Source organism: Opisthocomus hoazin, chromosome 6 (genome assembly GCF_030867145.1).
Source record: "Opisthocomus hoazin isolate bOpiHoa1 chromosome 6, bOpiHoa1.hap1, whole genome shotgun sequence".
Taxonomy (NCBI): Eukaryota; Metazoa; Chordata; class Aves; order Opisthocomiformes; family Opisthocomidae; genus Opisthocomus; species Opisthocomus hoazin.
In genome coordinates this window covers 70,215,155-70,236,421 of record NC_134419.1, presented here as the reverse complement: position 1 = coordinate 70,236,421, position 21,267 = coordinate 70,215,155, and the positions used below count along the sequence as shown (strand labels likewise).

General features: G+C 47.4%; 1 protein-coding gene across 18 annotated transcripts in view; it reads right to left on the bottom strand.

Annotated features, from left to right (window-relative positions):
- The window catches only part of TCF7L2 (transcription factor 7 like 2), a 180,293-nt gene extending 160,693 nt beyond the window's left edge, over positions 1 to 19,600 (bottom strand). For all 18 annotated transcript variants that reach the window (XM_075423762.1, XM_075423763.1, XM_075423770.1 and 15 more), the window contains exons 1-3: positions 18,766 to 19,600; positions 18,399 to 18,465; positions 18,086 to 18,210 (exon numbers count right to left, since the gene is read on the bottom strand). In XM_075423762.1, coding sequence (XP_075279877.1) covers positions 18,086 to 18,210; positions 18,399 to 18,465; positions 18,766 to 18,954 — 381 coding nt within the window. In that variant the 5' untranslated portion in view covers positions 18,955 to 19,600. The remainder of the gene's footprint in view (positions 1 to 18,085; positions 18,211 to 18,398; positions 18,466 to 18,765) is intronic.
- Between the last annotated feature and the right edge of the window lie 1,667 nt (positions 19,601 to 21,267).

Genomic DNA, 21,267 nt, shown 5'->3' with positions numbered 1-21,267 from the left:
TACATACATACCTCCTTTTTAAATATATATATAGTCTCTATATATGCATGCACACACACACATATACAAACCCCTTTGCTCTAAACGAAAAGGCTGGTTGTCTGAAAGTGTTATAAATGCCCTTCAGAGCTCATTTAGTCTGGTCTGCGTAACCTCACCAGTGATTCTGCCACTTGTAAATATTCCAAATTTATGCCAATAAAATCATCTCAGCGACCAGACAGCCTATATATATATCTACGCATGGAGCCATTAACATCCGCTCGTGGGTTGTTATTCTTGTGAAACATCAGTAGGGGAAGGGGGGGAGAAGGAAAGTCCAAGTCATGTGTCCTCAGAAAGGACACTGAGCACTCAGCAAGTCGGGAAAGTGGAAGCTAACACCCCGTCGACGAGACATGGCAGCTCCACGCCACTTTCCTTCGCTTCAAAGCTGAAAGCACGGCAGAGACGAGAACGTCAAGGAGCAGGGAGATAAACGTAGAAACTGATGTCGTGTCCCACTCTCGTAAAAGGCCTGGATACACCTACGGAGCCTTCCTTATGACGGTCATATAAACATTACACTGGGGCTGTGTACAGGAGATTAAACGCGAGCAGAGGGAAGCTTCACATGTGTCATGCTACCAAAGGTTATTCTGGGATCAGCTCAGAAGCTGAGTAGTGGGTGGCAGCCGATTATATTACCCGAGGCACACGCAAATACCCTGGGCCCAGACTCTCACCAGGATCCCTCGCAAAGGGCTGGGGCTGCACTGCGGCTCGAGCCGGGAACCCGGCCGGCGGAGCAGCCCCCTTCCCCGGGGGCCGCGGCCATGCCTCCCGGGCACGGGCCTCCCCTCCACGCAGGATGCAGCCATGGCTCCAGCACTTTGGATTCAAGGCCCGTGTCTGTCTACAGAATAATGTCAAGGACTGATGTCAATCCCGCGACTCAAGCACAATCTCCCCAGCGAGGACCACCCCGCTGTACCACGAGCCACGGTGACCACCATGAGGGCACAGAACCCTTGGGCACAAAGCACACGCATGTGTCACACAGACAGTCCTACACGGCCATGCCATCACAGAGGTGTTATCACACCAGCCAGTGCCAAGCCACAGTCTACCTGTCTCGGTGCATGACACAAGCCTCAGAAGAAGCTCCACCACTGCTTTCAGAGTTCCACCCATCAGTGGATCATGTCTTGATGGTAACTGTGCAGCTGAAGGAGGGCTTTGGAGGAGTACAGCCCAGCTTACCACGGATTCAGACAAATCCCTCCATAAGGGACTCTGCCTCTACCTACCTAAGAAATGCCTCTGTTCTCCCACGCAAGCAGCAGTCTTCACAACCATGAGCCAGGAGAACCACGATATCTGGTCAGAGTCACGTCCATGGCTTTAGATCACCAAGCAATGCTGCAAGTCCTGTCTTTAAACGGCTTAATACCAGGTGACCTTGAGGAAACCACGTGGCACGTTCATACAGAGGGAGACCACCAAGCAGAGCACATAATGGCAGTAGTCTCCTCACATACAGACAGATAGGCCCTCCCCTAAAAAAGGTCCTCCCAAATACCAAGAAAATAATCAGGCACTTGATTCTCAAATGGTACCATGACCTCAAAGCTGTGGAAGAAGTTTTATACATACACATTTTTATATAGATATATATATAATATACATACACATTTAATATATGTAGACATATGCGCATATATATGTACGCATATAATACATATTAATAGGTATTATATTCTATAGATGTTGGTGTTCTACAGATATTAATGTATTATTATGTTTATATAACAGGTATTAATAGTTTCCCTGTCAATCTCTTCCAGATTTCTGCAGCAAACCCCTGGTCCCTAATCAGATCTATTGAATTATTTTCAAGGCTTACAGCACAGTTTTGCAGTGGTACCTGTATAAAATATGCAAACATTTATTGAAGCTTTTAAAGGGAGCTTTATGTTAAAACTGAACCGTTATTGTCAAAAGTAGCTAATCATATCTTAATAAATTTGTAGCTGTTAAGCCAACCAAAAACACTGTACAAAAGTCAGTTTCATTTTATTTTAGATGTAGTTCCTCTCCCATTTTTAACTGCTTCAAGATTTTGACTACGCTGATGGGCTCATTTGATTACAGCCAAGTATTTCTACTGTAGCTCTTGGATGAAGCGCTCTGTTTGTCAGGTTCTGCAGGCACAGAAGTATAAATGAAATCTGAAATCCGGAACTCGATTTGGGTGAGCAAACTCCTTCAAGTTGTAAAAGCATTCAAATAACACCAGACGTTAACTGCTCCTCTGGCTTCACCGTCTAACAGGACGGCACTTCTTGGCTTTTATCAGCACAGTAGGATCATTCATCACATGGCCACATTCCCCTGGTTTGGGCCCTGAACGCAAATTAGAATCAGCTAATACTGGACCTGGGTCTTCGTTGGGATCAGAGAGAACAAGACGCCAGGCAATGCCCACCTTGCCTGTTCAAGAATTCCCAGTAAAGAGACTACTTTTACTATCGTAGCAGCAAGGAGTTACTCAGTTGCGCAAAAGAGGCCCCCAGTGAACCCCAAGACGATCTACCCCACAGAGCTGCTACCCAACAAACTGAGCACAACACATACCGTAGTGCCTGTACGCAGCATGGAACAGGCTGAACAGTACAAATCTCTAAGGCAGGTACATAACACTACTAACACGGTAACAATAAGAAATGGGTGCAAACAGCAGAAACTAATGCAATCTATATTGGCAAACACTGAGGAAAAGCACACCAACACCAGTTTCATTTTCCATTAGTTCAGTATATATTCACTCATTCAAAAAAAGAATCATTAAATTATCTTTTTAAAATTATTATCCAAGTAGAGGGAGGAAATTAAGTCTTTGACTCAAAGTTTCGTTTCTTTCCACAAAATTCAGACAACTGCAAAGGCAAAGAACCACCATAACCACTAACTTGCATCGCTCGCCAGAAACAAGACCACTTCAACAGTCTGCAATTCAGAAGGTTAATCTACTTAAAGTTTTAGGACAAGTCATTACTCATTATCTTAGTGCAACTACACTCTTTGGCAGGAGAAGGTCACACTACCGAAAAATACCCATCTCCAGTGGACCAAACCATGCTACCTCATTGAAAGATTTATTTTTAGCCACCTTCCGGACAGCCTCGGGAAATATTTCTTTCCATAACTTCAAATTAACATTTATTAAAGAACTCTGGTTGTTTCTCCAGCATAAGCCAGGTTGCCTGACAGTGTTTGGAGGATAACTAGTCCTCCTCTGAGCACACGGGCACGCACAATTATGTTAATGCATAACCAAGACGAGGAACTACGCATTTCTCTCTTGATCAAACAGTTCCACACCTGAGACTCCCGTCCTGCTACTCAGCTGAGTTATTACTCATTGAAAAAGAACAGCAAGTAACTTCTGAACAATTTCACAGGCAACAGCCGTTTTCTCCCCTCCTACATAAACTGAAATGCCAAATACCAAACTTATTTGTAGCAGTCGAGATTAGTTCTAACAGGCGAATCACCGAACGGATGAATTGATCTGAACATTTATCTAGCCACTAGTAACTGTTTAGTTTGTCGTACCCTAAACGCACACAGTACTTAAGATAATAAAGAAAGCTTGATCCTTGCCTGGAGCAACTCCCGTGAGTAGGACAGAAACCAAAGACACGAAACTGCAAGAGAAACCGATCTCAATTTACAACCGCTTGTGACAGCAGGGACACGGATCTTGGCTTTCATTCTGCATGAACCTCTTATAGCTGTTACCGGGATTACCCCAGAGGAAGGTGACCCATTGCTCGACATTCATAAAGTTACACAAAACTGTAACTCTCTGTATCAACATAACAGAATACCAGGAGACATCCTACAGATTCTAGGACTTCATCCTCTTGGCTTTTGCAGATGTTCTTACCATCTTAAGAGGGTTACCCTGGTGCCATGAGACAGTAGGTCACCTTTGGACACTACCACAGGTTCAGCTTCAGAGAAAAGAAATCTTGAGAGTCACGTAGCCCAACTCCCTTGATTTTACTCCTTCCAAACCGAGCATACCCATGTGAATGTACATCTAACGCAACTTACTGATCATATCTGGGTGCAACTGAGGCTGGTGGCTGCTGGCATCACGAACCAGCAGTGTCCCAGCAGCTCAGTTCCTTGCAAACATTCAGGTTTGGCCATGATCACTCTGAAGGCAATCGGTGTGCAAGATCACTACCAACCATCTTCATGCAGCTATACCTTGAGAAGTGACTCCATGAAAGTGGTATGAGGGTGAGGTAGGGAGGAAAGAGGAGTGTAGTGTTTACTTCCTTTTAACTTTCCATTTCATGTGTTCAGCGCCATGTCCGAACATGTTCAGCCACTTCTTTCCCTCCCCACTTACCCTTCTTCCAAAGGCTTGTCCTACAAATTGTATCTGGGATCTGAAAATTAAGCCGAACTCTTTCCTCCTCTTTCTTATGCACACAGAGTAATAAAAAGACTTTGCAATCCAAATTCTGCACTTGTGTACACCTGCGTTAACCCCATTGTCCTCAGATTATTCCCTTAACAATGGCTGTGGCTTTGTACAGGTGTTGAACAAGCCTCGTAATTGGAATTTAACAAACAGTCCCAACAGGGGGGGGGAGGGGGGGGGGGGGGAAGACTGAGAATTCAGCTCGCTCCTTCACTCCTTGTGGCATTAGCTAACATGTTCCAGGAGCAGGAAAAACAAAAACAAATTTAAAAGGTATTTAGGCATGCGCAGATGCTGACAGGCAACTCTCAAGATTTCCAAAAACTGACGGCTTCCTACTTTGATCCACAAACCGGAGCAACAGCAGGGAGTGTAAACAAAAAGCTTTGGCTTCTCCTTCGCGCCATCTTTCCAGTACTCTCTTTTAGCCACCTTCCCGCCTCACCGGGTATTTTCTTTCCAAAACAAGCTTTTCAATCTCCCCCTTGGGATCACAAATGTAGGCCACACCCCCACCAGGCCAATGCATGGTCCCAGCTGGGCTGAGGACAGTTCTTCGGGGGGCTGACATGGAGGTGAGCCCGGCTCACACAGAGAATCAGGGCCATCTTTGCACCACCAGCTCCTGGGAAGGGAAGCACCTCCAAACCTTACCACCATGTCGAGAAACAACCCCAGCAGGAGGCAGAAAAGAAAGACGGGGCCAGGCAGAGAGGAAACGCCATGCCACAAGAAGGGGACATTGGCTGCTCTGCGTCACTGCCTCAGCTAAACTCAAGAGCGGCCTTTCCAGGCTGAGCTGGACTTTACTTAGCTGTAAAATCAAACAAAAGCTTTCTGCTGCTGTCATGAGCTCTTGCTTGTGACCATGGCTTAAGACCAGCTTCCTCCAGCCCTTCCTCTCCGTGTATCCTGTAGCCAGGTAGATGTAGTTACGCACTGTCGGGATGGATAAACTGGATCATTACAGTCTAACAGGAAAGGTTATCTGGCTGGCAAGTGAAAGAGATCAGTGACTTTACAGGGCCAGCAATTAGTCCTTAGTGATGGAGAGTTACTACAGAACACTCATGATTGAAGAGATGCCAGTTACTGACAAATTACCAAACTGAGAAATTAATTACCAGCTGAGGAAATAATGCACAAGGGATAGGACTGAGAAAGCCATCTTTAAGAGAGGTCCATAATTTGCAACAAGTACATTCTAATCAACAATTAGTCCCGGTACAATTAGTACCACACTGGGTGCTCTTTCAGCATTGCAGACATCACAACTGGTCTGCAAACCATGGATGGTCGAGACGAAATAGCATCATCTGAAAATGGAGACATTGTTCAATCTGACCATGACATCGCCCAACACAGAGGCCCAACTCTGTGCTCCAACACTGCATAAGCAATTCAGCATTACTGCCAGGAAAATCATCTCCCAGCTCCTGTTTGCACCTACAAGACGACTGCTACGCGTTCAGAAAGCCCTCCCGTACTCACGCACCACGCTCACAGACAAGACAAGTGAACTAGGGGAATGCGTGCTCCAAGAAAAGGCGCGTGGAGTTGTGCTTTGCTGAATAGCAACAGGCATTTTTGGAATGCCAACTCCAAGACAAGCAATTTTTCCACAGCTTTTTCATGCCAGGGGCTGACCCTGAAAAAAAAAAACAAAACTGCTTTTCGCTAAAATATAAAAAGATCTTGCCAAATTCTTCTTCATCATCATCGTTCAGTGGAAAATAATTGGGGGGGGGGGAGTATGTGGAAGTGGAGAAAAAAAGTCTGTATACAAAAATTGCACATGACCTCTGAGCTACAACTTCCACAGCCTTGAGTATTTATTAGCTTTAACAATGTTTCTGTAATCAGCAGCAAGACCTTTCTTCTTCCTCTGGTCCGTATCTTAGGAATCTGGTGCAGATGCTGGCTGACCCCAGGTCTCCCCGAGAGAAGAAGAGGCGACGCATTAGACGCTCACCACTCGCAGGGTCCCAACACAACACCTACCCAGCCATGCCACAGGCCATGGCAGCAGCACGACACAGAGAAACACGAGACAGAGCGAAGACGTCAGCCTAAAGCGGCTCCTCTCTCTCTCTCTCTCACTCTGCATTCAGATGTCGTGGTGAGTGAAGGGGAGAAACAGAACACTGACTAAATGATTAAGTAAAATAGCCAAGGTCGCTACCTCCAAGCCTTTACAAAGCAGAGCTCCTGCATTATTTCGGGGAGAACAAACGACAGGCAATCACAAAGCCTAAACACCTAAGTAAATGGACATCAAAATGACTAACTTTGCACTCCAGATGATTACTGGAAAAAAAAAGAAAAAATCAAGGAGCTTGATATTTTATTTTCCTTAAAAGTAAAGGTGCACAGGGAATTTAGCAGCCGCATTTTCTTCCTTGGGCGAGAACACCCACATTGCTTGCTCGCTCGCTCATTCGCTTCCATTTTTCTCTGTGTAGCATCTGGCCAAAAGGAGCCCAGACCAAGGCCCCCAGACACTCCTGCATCGCACACAAGAACAACTCCAATTTTTACAGTTTTATCTGGCTTGTTCATAAGACCCAGTCACACATAATCCACGGGCCTGATCCTTCTCCTTCTAAGAGCAATGGCAAAACTCCAGCTGACTCAGTAGTTGTGGACAGACCTTGCAGTGGCAAGAGGATAAACTGTAAGGGTCCAAGCCTTATTCATTCCCTCTTCTCGCTTCCACAAGTAATCCTATTCAAAACAACGTGACTGCTCCTGGGAGTCAAAGATGCAGGATCAAGTAAGAGGAAAAACCAACTGAGAAATTTTGGGGTTCCCCTTCCAGCAGAGCACAAGTGCATTCCCCAAAGCATCCTCTTATTTCTGTATATCAAATTAGAGCGCTGATTAAAAAAATAAATAAATAAAAGCAAAATGTCTGAAAATGTCATTTGAGGCAGGAAGAAGAAACCTTAGTCCTTCTCTTAAAACCAGGGCAATCGAATGATGAGTAGCTGAAAATGTGGCCACACACACACACTCCTTCATATACACACACATACACAGAGGCAGTTCATCAGAAGTGAATCGGAGAGAGAAAGATGAATTTGAACCCTTTATCCCCTGTCCTTTATAAAGGCTGCCACTCAGTAAACGGAGATTGCTCTAATTACTGTGACAATTCTGCACCCCGTTCAAACAACTTTTGTGTTCTGGACAGGTTTCTCCGCGAGTTTGAAATTCTTGGCCTGAGAACCACTCTTGTCTAAAAGAGGTTTCTCGTTGCAAGCGCAGAATGCAACACTAACAAGTTGTCCCTCTTTTCAGCTCCTTTCATTCTCCTCTTTTCCAATTGCCTGATTCAGGGCTTAATGGAAACTTGTCAAGGCTTTTCTTCCCACAAACCCTGTAGAGCCCCAAGGCAATCTGTGCACAGAGTAACCACAGGAATCTCATATTGTCAATTAAAATTGAACAGACACCTGATAACCCAGTATACGTTCACGAATATACATCGCAGGGATACACACAGATGTGCCCACGTAACCAGCCCGACGCCCGCGTCCGGGCACACCAGCAGCACGGCAACGCGCCAGCTCCCATTTACAGCCACCCAGCTACACCCAGCTTCTAGTTTTCACTTTTTAATTTCATAAATATGAAATTAAAAAGAAAGTACTCTCAAGTACTGCAGTTGAGCAACTGATTTCAACAGAAAATAAACTAACTACGTATACCAGCCATTTGGCCTTTAATAACCCTGGGGATTGTAAAGATATTTAGCTGCTATCCAGATAAAATAAGCTCTGTGGATATTCTTTACCCAGCGGTTTTGTGACGGGTACAGTAGTTACGCTTGTTTTTAGCTCCTGTAAAGTACCTTTTACTTCCCCCCGCCTTTTTTTTTTTCTTTTTTTAATTGACACAGACGTGTTTTAAGCTACATTTTATGATGCAGTTGAAGAATTAAGAAAAAGCCCATAGGGCGATGCAACAGGAATTGGAAGTAAACTGAGACATTTGGTTAATAATAATAAAAATCTCGAAAACTTCACTTCTAGATAAACAACTATAATCTGTAACTCCTTTCAAAGGGAGAAAACCTTCTTGCCAATGTCCCAGAGAAAACAAAGGTAGAAACACTGATTGCCATCTTATTCTTCTGATGTGTTCATTCAAGGTCGTACCTTCCTGTGGATTCTTTAATATTGGCAAACATTTATAATAGCGTAATTTCAACAGCAGTCTGTTCAGTCTGGGTGTAGATCAATGCAGCATCTATATGCCGTCTTCCAGACCTTGCGTATGTCAGAGTAGTGGCCCTGGTTTTATAAATCTCCTAAATCTAATTAAACCAATGCAAACCTCTTACTGTGTGTGCTCCCAAACCAGTTCACCAGTTTAACCAAGTTAGAATTATTCAGGCTAGGCTTTAAAGCAGTTCCAAGAGAACCTTTATTAAATATTTGCATCAGTGAAAAACAGAAATCAATATAGTGGCCTGTCTCTAGAATAGAAAAGCCTATAGCCTCAGACTTTTCCAGATCATTATTTAAGGAGTCACTGACTCCGGTGGGAGCTTGGATGTGCTCAGAGAGGTACACTCCCACCTCTTCTTGCTCTATTTTTCCCTTTCTTAAAATAGGACGATTTGTTTCTATTGTATCAACATCTAAGGATATTCCCCAGAAAGTCCCTCTGCAGTATTTTCCATTTGGCATTTTCTAACTATTGCTTCCTACACCCTCCGTTTGGATTTTTTTGGTGTCTCAGCCGCATCACCATCGCTAATGAATTACCAAGCACAGACTGATTCCGTTGTATACAGCACCTTTCACACCACAGATACTCTGGAGAGCCCTACAAAGCTGCAAGATAGATACTGGTCGAGCACAATTATATATTCATACGGGGTAGCCATTAGGCGTGCAACCGTACTCCCACAGAGCCTAGGGCATTAAAACCTGTTCTGCCAAGAGGGGAAAACAGTAAGGCAGGACTAACTGTAGCAGTAGGACTAACAACATGGTTGTGGGACCTTTAACACCACAGAGAGTCCCTCCTGAATTCAGCCTCCCTTCCGGGCCAAATACCTGCCAGAGTTTGGTACCCGAAACATCTGACCCCAAAAACAAGCCGCCCTCCCATCCTCCCCCTCCTCCCACTTCCTTCAGCAAGCAGCACCAGCATTTCCAACAACGCAAATCCATTCTCTGCTCGCCAAAGCCTACTTGTCTCCCACAGTCTCTATCACTTTACTGTCATCATTTCTTCTTTCCTGTAACCAGCAGCATATGAGTCACAGAACAATCATTAACTTTTACAACTTCCATACAAATCCACCTACTCATGTTAGAAAAGCAGTACTGACATGCAACACAGCCTCGGACCAAATCCTGCTCCTGCCAGCATGCTCCACGTTTTTGTGGGAAAGTCAGATACTGCAGAAGCAGGAGCTCATTTAAGAAAGTGCCATTGGAAACGTAACTTTTTTTTTTCCCCCCCCCAAGAGCAAATGACGCCACAGAAGCGGCAATATCTCACTTCGACATTTAGCTGAGATTGTTTTTTTCGATACCTTTATCCACTTTTGAAGAAGTTGGCCATCGGTTCAAGACACATGGGGCCTGATCCAAAGCCCTTCGTTATTAATAGAAGCCTTTTTTTCCACTGACTTCAATGGATCTTGGACCAAGCCCAAGGAAGACAAGGTTTCACAGCAGCAAGAGTGACACACATTCTCCGCATTCAAAAAAAAACAATGCGCGGCATTTACGATGTCAGTCTGCATGGCGCAGTTTTGTTTGTGTTTCGCTTTTTTAAAAGAGGCTCTAGGCTGTCGGATTAATGCACCCGAAAAGTGTCTCTGAAGTTGGAAGGAATTACGGGCAGGTACAAAACATCATGGTGTGATACATAATATTCCCAGTATTTCCCCCAACTAGAATACAAAGGCATCCTCTACCACAACATTTCTTATGAGTTGGTGCAGCCACATTTTAAAGTGTCCCACCATTATAAACTTCTCTAGTAACAGCTACAACATTACCCATGATGAATTCATTTGTATTAATATGGCTATCACACGCATTTCCATATGAAACCCATTGTTCTGGAGCGTTCGTAAAAACCTCACCAAGTGAAGTAACGTGGTACCCCTATACTTAGCTTAAAGAAATTTAAAATAAATACATTGAAACAAAATGGCTAATATCTTTAGTACATCATAATTGGCACAGCAAGCTGAAACCCAGTTATCTTCTCAGTACGTATTTATAGCATCACCCTTCCCCATTCATTCCACATTTTCTTAGAGAATCTGCTGTACCCTACATCTGCAATTCATTGACTTTACAATTTACCACATGTTGAGATGGAGAGGTCTCAGCTCCATTTGAATCACTGCACAAATATGCAAGTGATTTATCGTTTTAAAACTGAAGACTGCAGAAGAACGACTCCACTTTTCCTGAACATTACTCCTTCTGGCAGACCATGAACAATTACAGCGCGTACTAATTAAGCTCTGTAAATGTGCTGTGCCCTGCTAATGCCTACCAGGCCTCAAATTTAGTTGCATGAAGCCAAACTTCAGCCAGCGACTTAACTCGTTCAGCACTGACCGGTTGCCTGAGCGTGACCCCACGAAGAATAGGGGTCGAGGGTTTAGCCAAGCTAAGACAAAGGCGCGAGACTGAACAGATTTTGCCGGAAAGAATCGGAGGGGGGAGATGTCAGAGGGAGGGGGCGAGAAGCGTCCTGGGAACCGGAGGAACATCCTTGTTGATAACCTGTTAAAAAGGTACAACGCCACACCAGCTTTGCAGCGCCGCGCTAGGGGATTCGGATCTGTCCCCGGGGGCTAATAAGTCACAGCGCTCCATTGATTAGGGAAATGCATAAAACCTTCAACAAAACTGTACAGCTATTTGTGGAAGGGCCAAATTGACAGCCCCCTCAGTTTTTTCTTAAGTCGGGTTTTACATGGCTCGTAGAAGAAAAACATATGGGCGAAAGCGCGCAGCTTTCCACCACACGCATAACCCTGCCTTTTCCTTACATTAGTCTCCAAGCACAACAGTAACCTACAGGGAACCCAAAACCAACTGCTGGAGAAATTAAAGTTAAAAGTAATACCTAGGCAGATTTGAGTAATCACATTATCTTGTAAAAACACACACAACCCCCCCCAGCACAGACAAGATAGCAGCACTTCAAATCTGACTGTCCTCTCTAGGAAAGCGCATTTAATGCGGAGCGAGCCGAGAACAACAAGCTTTGCAGAGCGAAGCAGCGTTTCTCCCCCGGCCCCAGACTTTCCTGACACTTCAGAGTCAACCCCCAGATCCCAACCATCCGCTCAAACACTCGTGGTTCCTCCCCACCCCAAGTTTCCACCATTACTCTTCTCCCTCCTTTGTCCCCCAATTTACTCCCCAGCACCCCGCTCTCCCCACGCCTCCCATCAGTCGCCCCCCCAAGCACCCCCCTCCACACATCCATCCCAGACCGTCCCTTCCTGCGAGACACAAGGCTTCTCCCCCAAAAACCACCTCTACCCTCAGCACCTTCATTCATTCAGCGCGTGCTTTCCCTTAATGCCAGCCTTTGCTGCTTTTTAAGAGGCCCTGTTTTACCCACCCCAGTCTAATTTACACATTTCCGAGCATCCACCTTTTGCGTAAAACCCAATGCAATTTTTTCTTTTTTCCCCTCCCCTCCCCTGGTTCAGCGGTACGTGAGAAAATTACAGGACGTTTCCAGGTGTCATCTGTCTTTAAATGTTTGCTCGTGTCGGTATCTAGGAAATACCGCACAACACTGCGGGGACCTGGGCTAAACTTCTGCCCTCCGCCAGCCTGGCTGCGTCACCCACAGCCCGGCCCTCACAGCACTGCAAGCCTTCCTTACAAACTTCGGAGCCGAAAGCACGAACATCAAGCAGCAGTCGGGAGGAGGAGCAGAAATCTTCTTCTTCGCTTTCGGGTGGGGAGAGAGAGGATTTCCATATCTCCCCCCACACACACACCCCCAGCACCACACTCCATCTCTCATTGCTTATAATTAGTGAAAGAAATTTGACCCACTGCCAGTGTCTGTGGACCTTGGATATTATAAGGCCAGCGTGGCGTCAAATATCTTAACATTCATAAGTGTTATAGGCTGTAAATAAACCCCGTGGATTTATGACCCTGCGGTGCTTGCCAGCAAAGACTGTGGCACATTTCTTTCAGCAGACCTGTCGAGGTGCAAGTTTGCCTTTGGTTGTAAAATTAACCATTTCCTTCACAAATGTGCCCAATTAGAAGTCAAAGTTTTAAGGCTTACTTAGATATTTGCCAGGACGTGGTACTGCGGAGACGCCCGGGGAACAGAGCTTAACTTCCACACACCCACAGCCCCCCCAAAGCAAAACTTCTCACAACAGCCCCAGTGTGGGAGCAAAGCATCTGATTTCACATTAAAAAAAAAAAAAAAAAAAACCACCCAACTGGGGGGGACCAAAAACCGACATCCCGACTGCTTTTCTATTTGTGTGTGCCTATGGGCAGCCCTGATTTTTGCCTGGGGGGAGGCTGGGGGAGCAGGCAGCTCCCCCCGGAGCAGGATCTCCTCCCTTCCCCCAGGATAATGTCATCTGCTTCCTGTGGAGGAGAGCATTTGCTAAATCCAGGTTGTCTCATGCTTAACTGCCAATAATCCAACTTCCACATAACTCCCAGACAGCTGGGAAAAGGTCCTCGGAGTTTTTAGTCATGGTACAGAAACACACGTCCACACAAAAAATCTGCAGCTGTCCTTTCTCTCTACACCACATTTTTTATCTGATTTTGGGGCCCAGTCACGAAAGTCTGACAAATTTAAAACATTTTTACCTACATTCTGCTTTACAAGCTCCAATGAAAGCTGCAACATGCTCCTTCCCCCCTCCATCTTCAGCTGACAAATCAGCACATATTTGCTTGAACAAAAAACGAAAAGGAAGGAGGGGAAAAAAAAACCCATTCAACATCAGCAGTCCATGTATGAATGCATTCAAAAAACCTGGAAAGGCATCTACTGTATTTTTTTTTTTCAGTACAGATCAGCCACTGGTGCACCTATTAAAATTGTTCGATTTCCAAAGCAAATATTATTTTTAATGAAGTGCAGTCCTGCAATTATTCTGTACACTCCAGTAACAGTACCGCATTATATTGTTTTGCAAGGTCTCAGAAACATGAAACTTTTCTCTAACTAAATTTCACAGCCCCCTAAAGAGAAGCTGATTGACTAAGCAATGCAGCATTTGCTCCAGAATGAAATCTTATCGGGGGAGGGAGGGTGGAAAAATAAAGAAAAAAAAAAAAAAAAAAGGAGAATTTAAAAAAAAAAATCAGCTTCTTTACCGAAAATAAGTTAACAAACACAGGCTGTTTGCCATTGTACACCAGCTATGCTAATGCTATAGCAGAGTGATTCAGCAATCTACCTAATTAAGCATGAGGAAAGTTTCTTTATGGAGGTTCCATTTGATTTACGCCACAGGATCATCAGTTCTTATTTAATAGCTTGTTTTTACACAAGTCCAGAAACTTTATTAAAAGCATGCCCATTCAATTTTTTTTTTTTTTTCAAAAAAAAGGAAGCAAATAATTCACTCTCCATTGAATAGCTATATATCATAAAGGACCAAAGTGCTGACATATTAAACTGTATCTACATTATTAAACTAGTTGGTAGATGTTAATACTATAATCCATATTGCAGACATTAAACCTCAACCATAAAGATTAGTAAAGAATTAATACTGTCACATCGAGACTGAAACCTTAACACACCAACCATAAATATTTCTGAAGGAGATGAAAAACAATTAGCATAAATACCAAAGAAGGGCAAGAACACCTGTTCTTTTTCAGTGCGATAAGCATTTTATTGTTCTCTATTTAAAATGTAATGACCTGTGTAATTACAGTAATATTACATTGTATTGCAAGGGCTTGGAATGTCACACTTTGAAAAGTGTTGTCAAAACAATTGGAGGGAGGGGAGGAAAAAAAAAAAAGGACCACCATTAACCCTTCACACCCCAGGGTCTGCAGCTTTTGTATCAGGAAGGATTAGACTGCTTGATTCAGCAGATAAAGGAAAACATCTATTTTTCAAGGTAATTAAAGAAAAGAAGTTTCTTACTGAACGTAAAACCTAGGCGAGGGGGCTGCTCTCCACCACAGCTATTCCCAGCAGCCAAACCTGAGGACCAAAGGCACTCCAGCTGCCAAACCTGAGGACCAAAGGCACGCTGGCTGCTCCAGCCCCGCTCAGCAAGCGCCAGCTCAGGGGGAAGGAAGATGCAACAGCACTAGTGAAAACAAGAACATCTGCCAGCAGGGCTTTCTCAAATCACAACGCATCTATTTGCCCATCGAAAGCCTTCACAAAGCTCTAAAATTAGGGCAAAAATTAAATACACCACTTCTTCACTTTCCAGCTCTGAAAGGAAAACGTGCTCCTTCATAATTCTCCCTAACAGGCAGCCACCCCAGTCCCTCCGCAAGCACAGGTATGGCCCTGGCACCCTCGGATCCATTACTTCAGCAGAATTTGACTCGACCTCTACTTAACACACATCTGTTCTCAAAAGCAATGTGCACTATTCTATCCACAGCAAGATTAACGGGCAAAAAATCTTTGACTTTTAAAAATAAAATTATTCCTATCAAGCTTTATAAAGAGCTTGCAGCATTAAAAGCATTATTCTTGAGATAATATATTATTCATCATAGGTGGATTTTATGATACTTCACAATTCTTCACACTCCTGAAGCAGTAAAGCTGAAATTGCTGCCCATGAGTTTGTTCCTGACCAGACAATTACAGGTACTTCATAATAATCCCGCTAAAGCCCCAAATAAAACAAAAAGAAAAAAAATCCAGAAAAAAAAACAAACAAACAAAAAAACCACACCCACACACTTTTAAGAATCTACAACAGCAAAAGGAAAGGAAAAGCAATTTTGCTATGTATCTGCATCACCTCTTTACCTTGCATGCTCTAAAACCCAACAAATATGGCTTCAGGAAAAACTACATAAATAAAAATAACATTCTTAATTATGCAGAATCATGTACATCTTTTCAACCTGTATTAAAAAAAAACAAACAACCAACCCCAAACAAACAGGAGAAAGATCTAGCTCGCCTGGAACTGAAAGCCTGTACAGCAGAGAACTAGAATCCACCTAACACCAGTCTGTGACAGACAACAGCTATCCCGCTGAATCTTCAGAATATTCTGCTCTCAGGGCTGAATAAACAACTTTAATTTTTCCTGGCTATAATTAAGTGACAGGCAAACAAACCAGCATACGGAATGTGAAAGAATAAGGTTAAGACGACAGGAGAAAGATGCTGGAGCCTGGCTGTGGAAGTAAGAAAATTGCCTATCGCGCGTGGAAATGCCCTGTCAGAACCCATCTGATAAGAGGAGCAGGCCACCTGCTACACCACCACCACCACCACCGCCACCGCCGCCTCCAACCCTGTCTACACCACCTTGAATTCCCACAAACCCAACATTCCTACGGAGGCCTTTTTAACTGCCGGGGAGCAAGCGGAGGAAGAATACTTCCAGGACAGCTAACTGCTGGGGGATCCTATCTCCACATGCTCAGGGAAAAAGGATCTGCGATAACGGTAATGAGGGGAAAAAATAAAGAACTGTAGCTGTCGTAAAAAAAAATGCTTCAAGGAAACAAGCGGCGGAGGTGTGCTTGCTATTAGCCTGCACTTGGAACAGTGGAATGCATGTCAGGTAAAAAGGAGGAGGAAAAAAAAAAAAGGAATGCAAAGCTTCACAATTTGTAACAAAAGTGATTTGTAACAAAGATTGTTTTGCCATCTGGATCCCGGTGCTTACAGAATTTGGACTTTATCACCATCATCCACATACATGCGGATGACCGTACTCAAAAGGAGAAATATCACGCGTTCAGCCCCCGACTTCCCCTCCCCGTCCTTACAACTGCAAACTGCAGCCACCCCTCTGCTCCCGTCCCAGAAACCTCCTCCTCGCAAGCCACCGCAACCAGAGCCCAGCAGGGCCCTCAGCACACGCCGCGTCGCAGAGCCTTCCTCGCTCCCGCTCTGCCTCTGCTGAGGCTTCGCCCAGGGAAAACAAGGCTGACCCGATGTTTAATATTTTAATGCTTTAAAACACTTGTAGATCCGATACACCGAAGTTGTCCGGGCCCTCCGTCATTAGCAGGGCTCCGACATCCACCGCACAGTAGATCCATTATTGTAAATCGCTATCTCGTGTTACCACAAGGGAGGGGAAAAAAAAAGTGTATAAACACACATGGTGATGGTGGGGACGCTTCAGATTTTAGAAACACCCAGAAGAAACGAGCCAGCCACGCTAAACCCATCGGTGGGAACACGCAGGGGTTTGTAGCCCCGGTGGATTTAGCCGTTTTAGCTAAAAAATAAAAACAAAATGTAAAAAACTCTTTAAAAGGTAGGCAAGGGGTGACGCTTGAGAGAGGCGATGTCAGAGCAGGGCGCAGCGCGGGTGACGCTGCGGGCGGAAAACCAGCCGGGACCGCGGCCCCGCCGGCAGAGCCCAAAGTTTCCCGGGATCCGGGCTGGAACCCGCCGGGCCCCCGCCCCGAGGGGTGCGGGCAGCCACAGCCCCGCACCCAGCCCCGCGCCGGGGCGGGGGAAAACACCCCCAAAAAATAAACAACAACAAAACCGGACGCTTTCAGCGAACTGTTCTCCCGCCGCCGTACTTCCAGGAGGGATTTTGCTCGACTCGCCTGGTTATTTGTTGCTGGAGATCAGCGAGGCGGCCGCTCCTCCCGCACGCACCCCCGCGCTTTTCTGGGACCCCCAGCCTGCCCCCCCCCCCCTTCCCCAGCGCCGCCAGGCACCCGCGGGGCCGGGGCCGGTTCCCGCCGCGCAGCCCGGGTCCGGGGGGGCGGCGGGGCCGCCGGCGCTGAGGCCGGCCGCGGCTCGCTGCGCCGCGGGGCTTGGGCCGGCCGCGGCCGGAGGGCAGGAGAGGGTTAAGGGGGAGGAAAGGGGGGGGGGGGAGCCGGCCCGGCCGCCGCGGAGGAGGGCAGGAGGCGGCGGATCACCATGGAAAGCGAGGAGTTTGGAGGGAGCGCAGCCCAGCCTCGGCCGGGGGAAATACCCCCCCCCGTCCCCCCAACCGAGGGGAGAGAAGGGGGGGAAAGGGGGAGGAGAAGGGGGGGGGGAAAGCAACTCCTTGAATTTTCGTATTTCTTTCCAGTTTTGTTTTGAGGCTGGATTTGGTGTTGTTTGCATTTTGTTTGGGTTTTTTTTTTCCTCCCCACACACCCCCTCTCCCCCCCCCCCCGCAGAGGAGGTTACGAGGGCTCCACAAAACAGCCCGCAAAACTGAAAGTAAAAAAAAAAAAAAAAAAGTAATAACTTAAAAAAAAAACAACATGGCGAAGTGTAAACAAACCCCCTCCCGCCGCGGCCCGCCGAGTTTGGAAAGTTTGCGGCGGGGGAGGGGGCGGCGGGCCGGGCCGGGCCGGGGCGGGAGGGCGAGCGGGGGCGGCGGGAGCGCGGCGGCGGGAGCCGGGGGGGGGGGGAAGGGGAAAAGAAAAGAAAGGCGCTTACCGTTCTCGCCGTCGGAGAGAGCGATCCGTTGGGCAGATACGGGCTGCTGAGGTCGGGGATCATTATAAAGGGATAACCCGGGTATGGTGGGCCCTTAAACAACCCTCCATCTTGCCTCTTCGCAGCTAACATGGCGGGGGAGACACGAGCGGGAGCGGCGGGGGAAGGGGGCAACGGGGGGGAGAGGAGAGAAGGGAAGGGGGGGGGGGGGGGAAGGAAAACTTTTTTTAGAGAGTGTCCCCAAAAGAGGAGCCCGGCGGAGGGGCGGCGGGCGGTGCGGGGCGGCGGTGCGGGCCGGGCCCGCCGTACTCACCTTCCTCTAAACTTTCCCGGGATTTATCTCTGAAAGTTTCGGACCGTGGCGGGGGCCGCCGCTCCGCCTGGGAGCGAGCCGGGGGTCGGCGAGGGGCAGTTAGGGAGGGGGGCGGTGGGGTGGGTCGGTTGTTTTTTTTTTTGGGGGGGGGGGGGGTTGGAAGAAGGGAGGAGGGGAGGAATAAAAGGCGAAGAAGAAGGGAAAGGTGCGGGGAGGAGGTGGAAGGAGAAACAAACAGAACAAAACAGAAGGCATCGTTACAAGTTGGTGCCGCGGAGGAAAGTTGGGCGCCGGCGGGAGCGGGACCCGGCGCCCCCGGCCCCCGCCCGCCCGCCCGCCACGGCCCCGCGGGGGGCTTCCCGCGTACCTCCGAGTCCGAGGAGCTGTTCTGATTCGTTTCCGATTCATTGACGAGAGACGACTTGACATCAGCTAAATCCCTCTCGGCCGAGGAGTTCTCGGAGATCTTCTCCTCCTGCTCCCCTTCGTCTTTGAAAGAGATCAGCTCGTCGTTGGCGCCCAGGTCGTCCCCTCCACCGCCGTTCAGCTGCGGCATTTTCCTCCTGGCTCACCCCACCAGCAGCAATTTTGCAAAAAGGGAAGGGGGGCGGGAAAAAAGAGAAAAAAAAAAAAAGAGACGGGAATGGGGGGGGGGGGGGAGGAAAGGAAAAAAAGAAGAGGGGAGGGGGGGGAAAGTTTGCACCAAAAAAAAGAAGAGTCCAAGGTGAAAGTTTTTTTTTTTTTTCCCTCTTCTCTTTCCTCCTGGGGAGGGGAAAAGAGGGAGGAGGAGGGGAGGGAAACGTCTCTTCTTTGCTCCTTTGCACCAGTGACTTTAGGCTTCTTCCTTTCCTTCTTCGGGATTTTCTCTTCCTTTCTTCCAGGGAGCTGGTCGGCGTGCACTGCGCGCACCCGCGCACGCACTCACGAAAAAATTAATAATAATAAAAAAATATATAGACGGGGGGGGGGGGGAGAAGGGGGGGGGAAGGAGGGGGGGGGGAGGAAAAAATAAGGCACCAAACCAAGCCAAGAAGTCAGCTGTAACGGGGGGGCAGCCGCCGCGGGTACGGGGAGCCCGTGCCGCTCGGTTTGAGTGAGTTGAAGTTGGACTGAGAGCTTTTCAGTTCAAAGGCGGCGCTGATTGACAGACGGAAAAAGGGGGAATCGAAATCCGGAGGAACGGAGAAGTCTGGGATCCGGGATTATTGACAGGGAGCGAGAAACACACCAGGCACTTAATGAGATGCAGGAGGGGGCGGGGGCTCCCCGGTGACGTCTGCATAAATAAACAGGTCTGGGGCGCGGGAGGGGGAGGAGGAGGAGGAGGAGGGTGGGGGAAGTAGGAAACTAACAATGATCCCTTTTGGCATGGGAGCGGGAGGGCGAGGGGAGGGGGCGGGCTGCGGGGGGGCCGCGGCCGGGGGGGCGGGACACAAAACGGGGGAGGGGAGGGCAAAAAAAAATTAAAATACAAATGTGCCCTGTGGCCCAGAGCCGGGGGAGCGAGGGGCGAGCCCCGGGAGGAGCCGTGCCCCTGCCCCCGCTCCTCGGGCAGCGCTAACTTTGGCACAGTGAGCGCTCCCCGCCGAGCTCCCGAAGGATGCGTGGCTCGGGGGGGGGGGGGGGGGTGAACCGTTAGCGTTGTTCTTGCCACTCCTTGGAGGTAAACTCCGAGCATAATAAACACTGTCATAGAGTAAAAGCCTTTTTTTTTTTTTCTCTCTTTAAGCAGCACTTGCTCCCCGCGTTTATTATGGTTAGAACACGCAGGATGAAAACGTGCGAGATCGCTCGCCGAAGCGCAGATATTTCCAAATTATCTGCTGGTGAGGAATGAGATTTTTTGGTCCTTGATGTAAAAAAAAAAAAAAAAAAAAAAAAAAAGGCGGAAAAGGAATGTGGCTGACTGCTAAGAAGTTAATTAGCGTGGCAGGACGGAGGACCAAGGGCTCCCCAGACTTCAGAAGCGAAAAGTTGTGGCGGTGGCGTAACCATCGCGCTGGGGGCGAGCAGAGCGAAAGCGGGGGCGGCCCGCGCTCCGTCCCGGGGGCTGCGGGGCGGCGGGGGCTGCGGGGCCGGCGGGGGCTGCGGGGCCGCCCCGCGCTGGGGCCGGCGTTCCTGCGCGGTCCCGAAGCCGCAGCTCTGCCTGCGCGGCAACAAAATGGGGAGCGGAGTCCTGCGGCTGCGAGAAACGGCAGCTGTGCCCCGACTGTAACGCGGCGAGGGGAAGGGGGGAAGCGAATTGATCTTCCAGCAGTGACAAATTGTGACAATGGACGAGTCAATTGGAAACTTTAACACGGGCGAGGGACAACCGGAGGGGGAGCGGGGGGGGGGCGCGGGGGTGGGGGGAGAGGCAGCAATTTCAATGGGAATTAGTAAACTGCCTAATGGAAATGGTGTTAGAAAGCAAGGGACGGGCTGTACTAAATAATCCAAACATTCCTCCAGAAATCTAACCTGCTGCTCACGCTAAGGGCCGTTCAGCGCACAGGGTTTCCAAAACAAAGCCAATTTGTCATGCAATATTTAGAGAGTTTGGGGGTTTCAGCTAAACTGTCTTCTGTAAAAAGAATAATAAAAATAATAATACAGAGATCGACAAGGCTAACACGAATTCTCAGGCATTAAAAAGTTCACATAGAAATTTGCATACTAAAGGGAAAGATGCAGACAAAATAGAAATAAAAAAATCACTGCAACTTACAACTTTAATATTAATCAGCAAAGCAGGAGTAGAGTGAAAGGAAGCATGAAAAGAAGTAAAACAAATGTGTACATTTAATCAGACAGGATTGCATAGGACACAAAGAACAGGGCTAATTAGTCTCAGCAGGTAGGGACTAACCTTCAGACTTCATAAATAAAT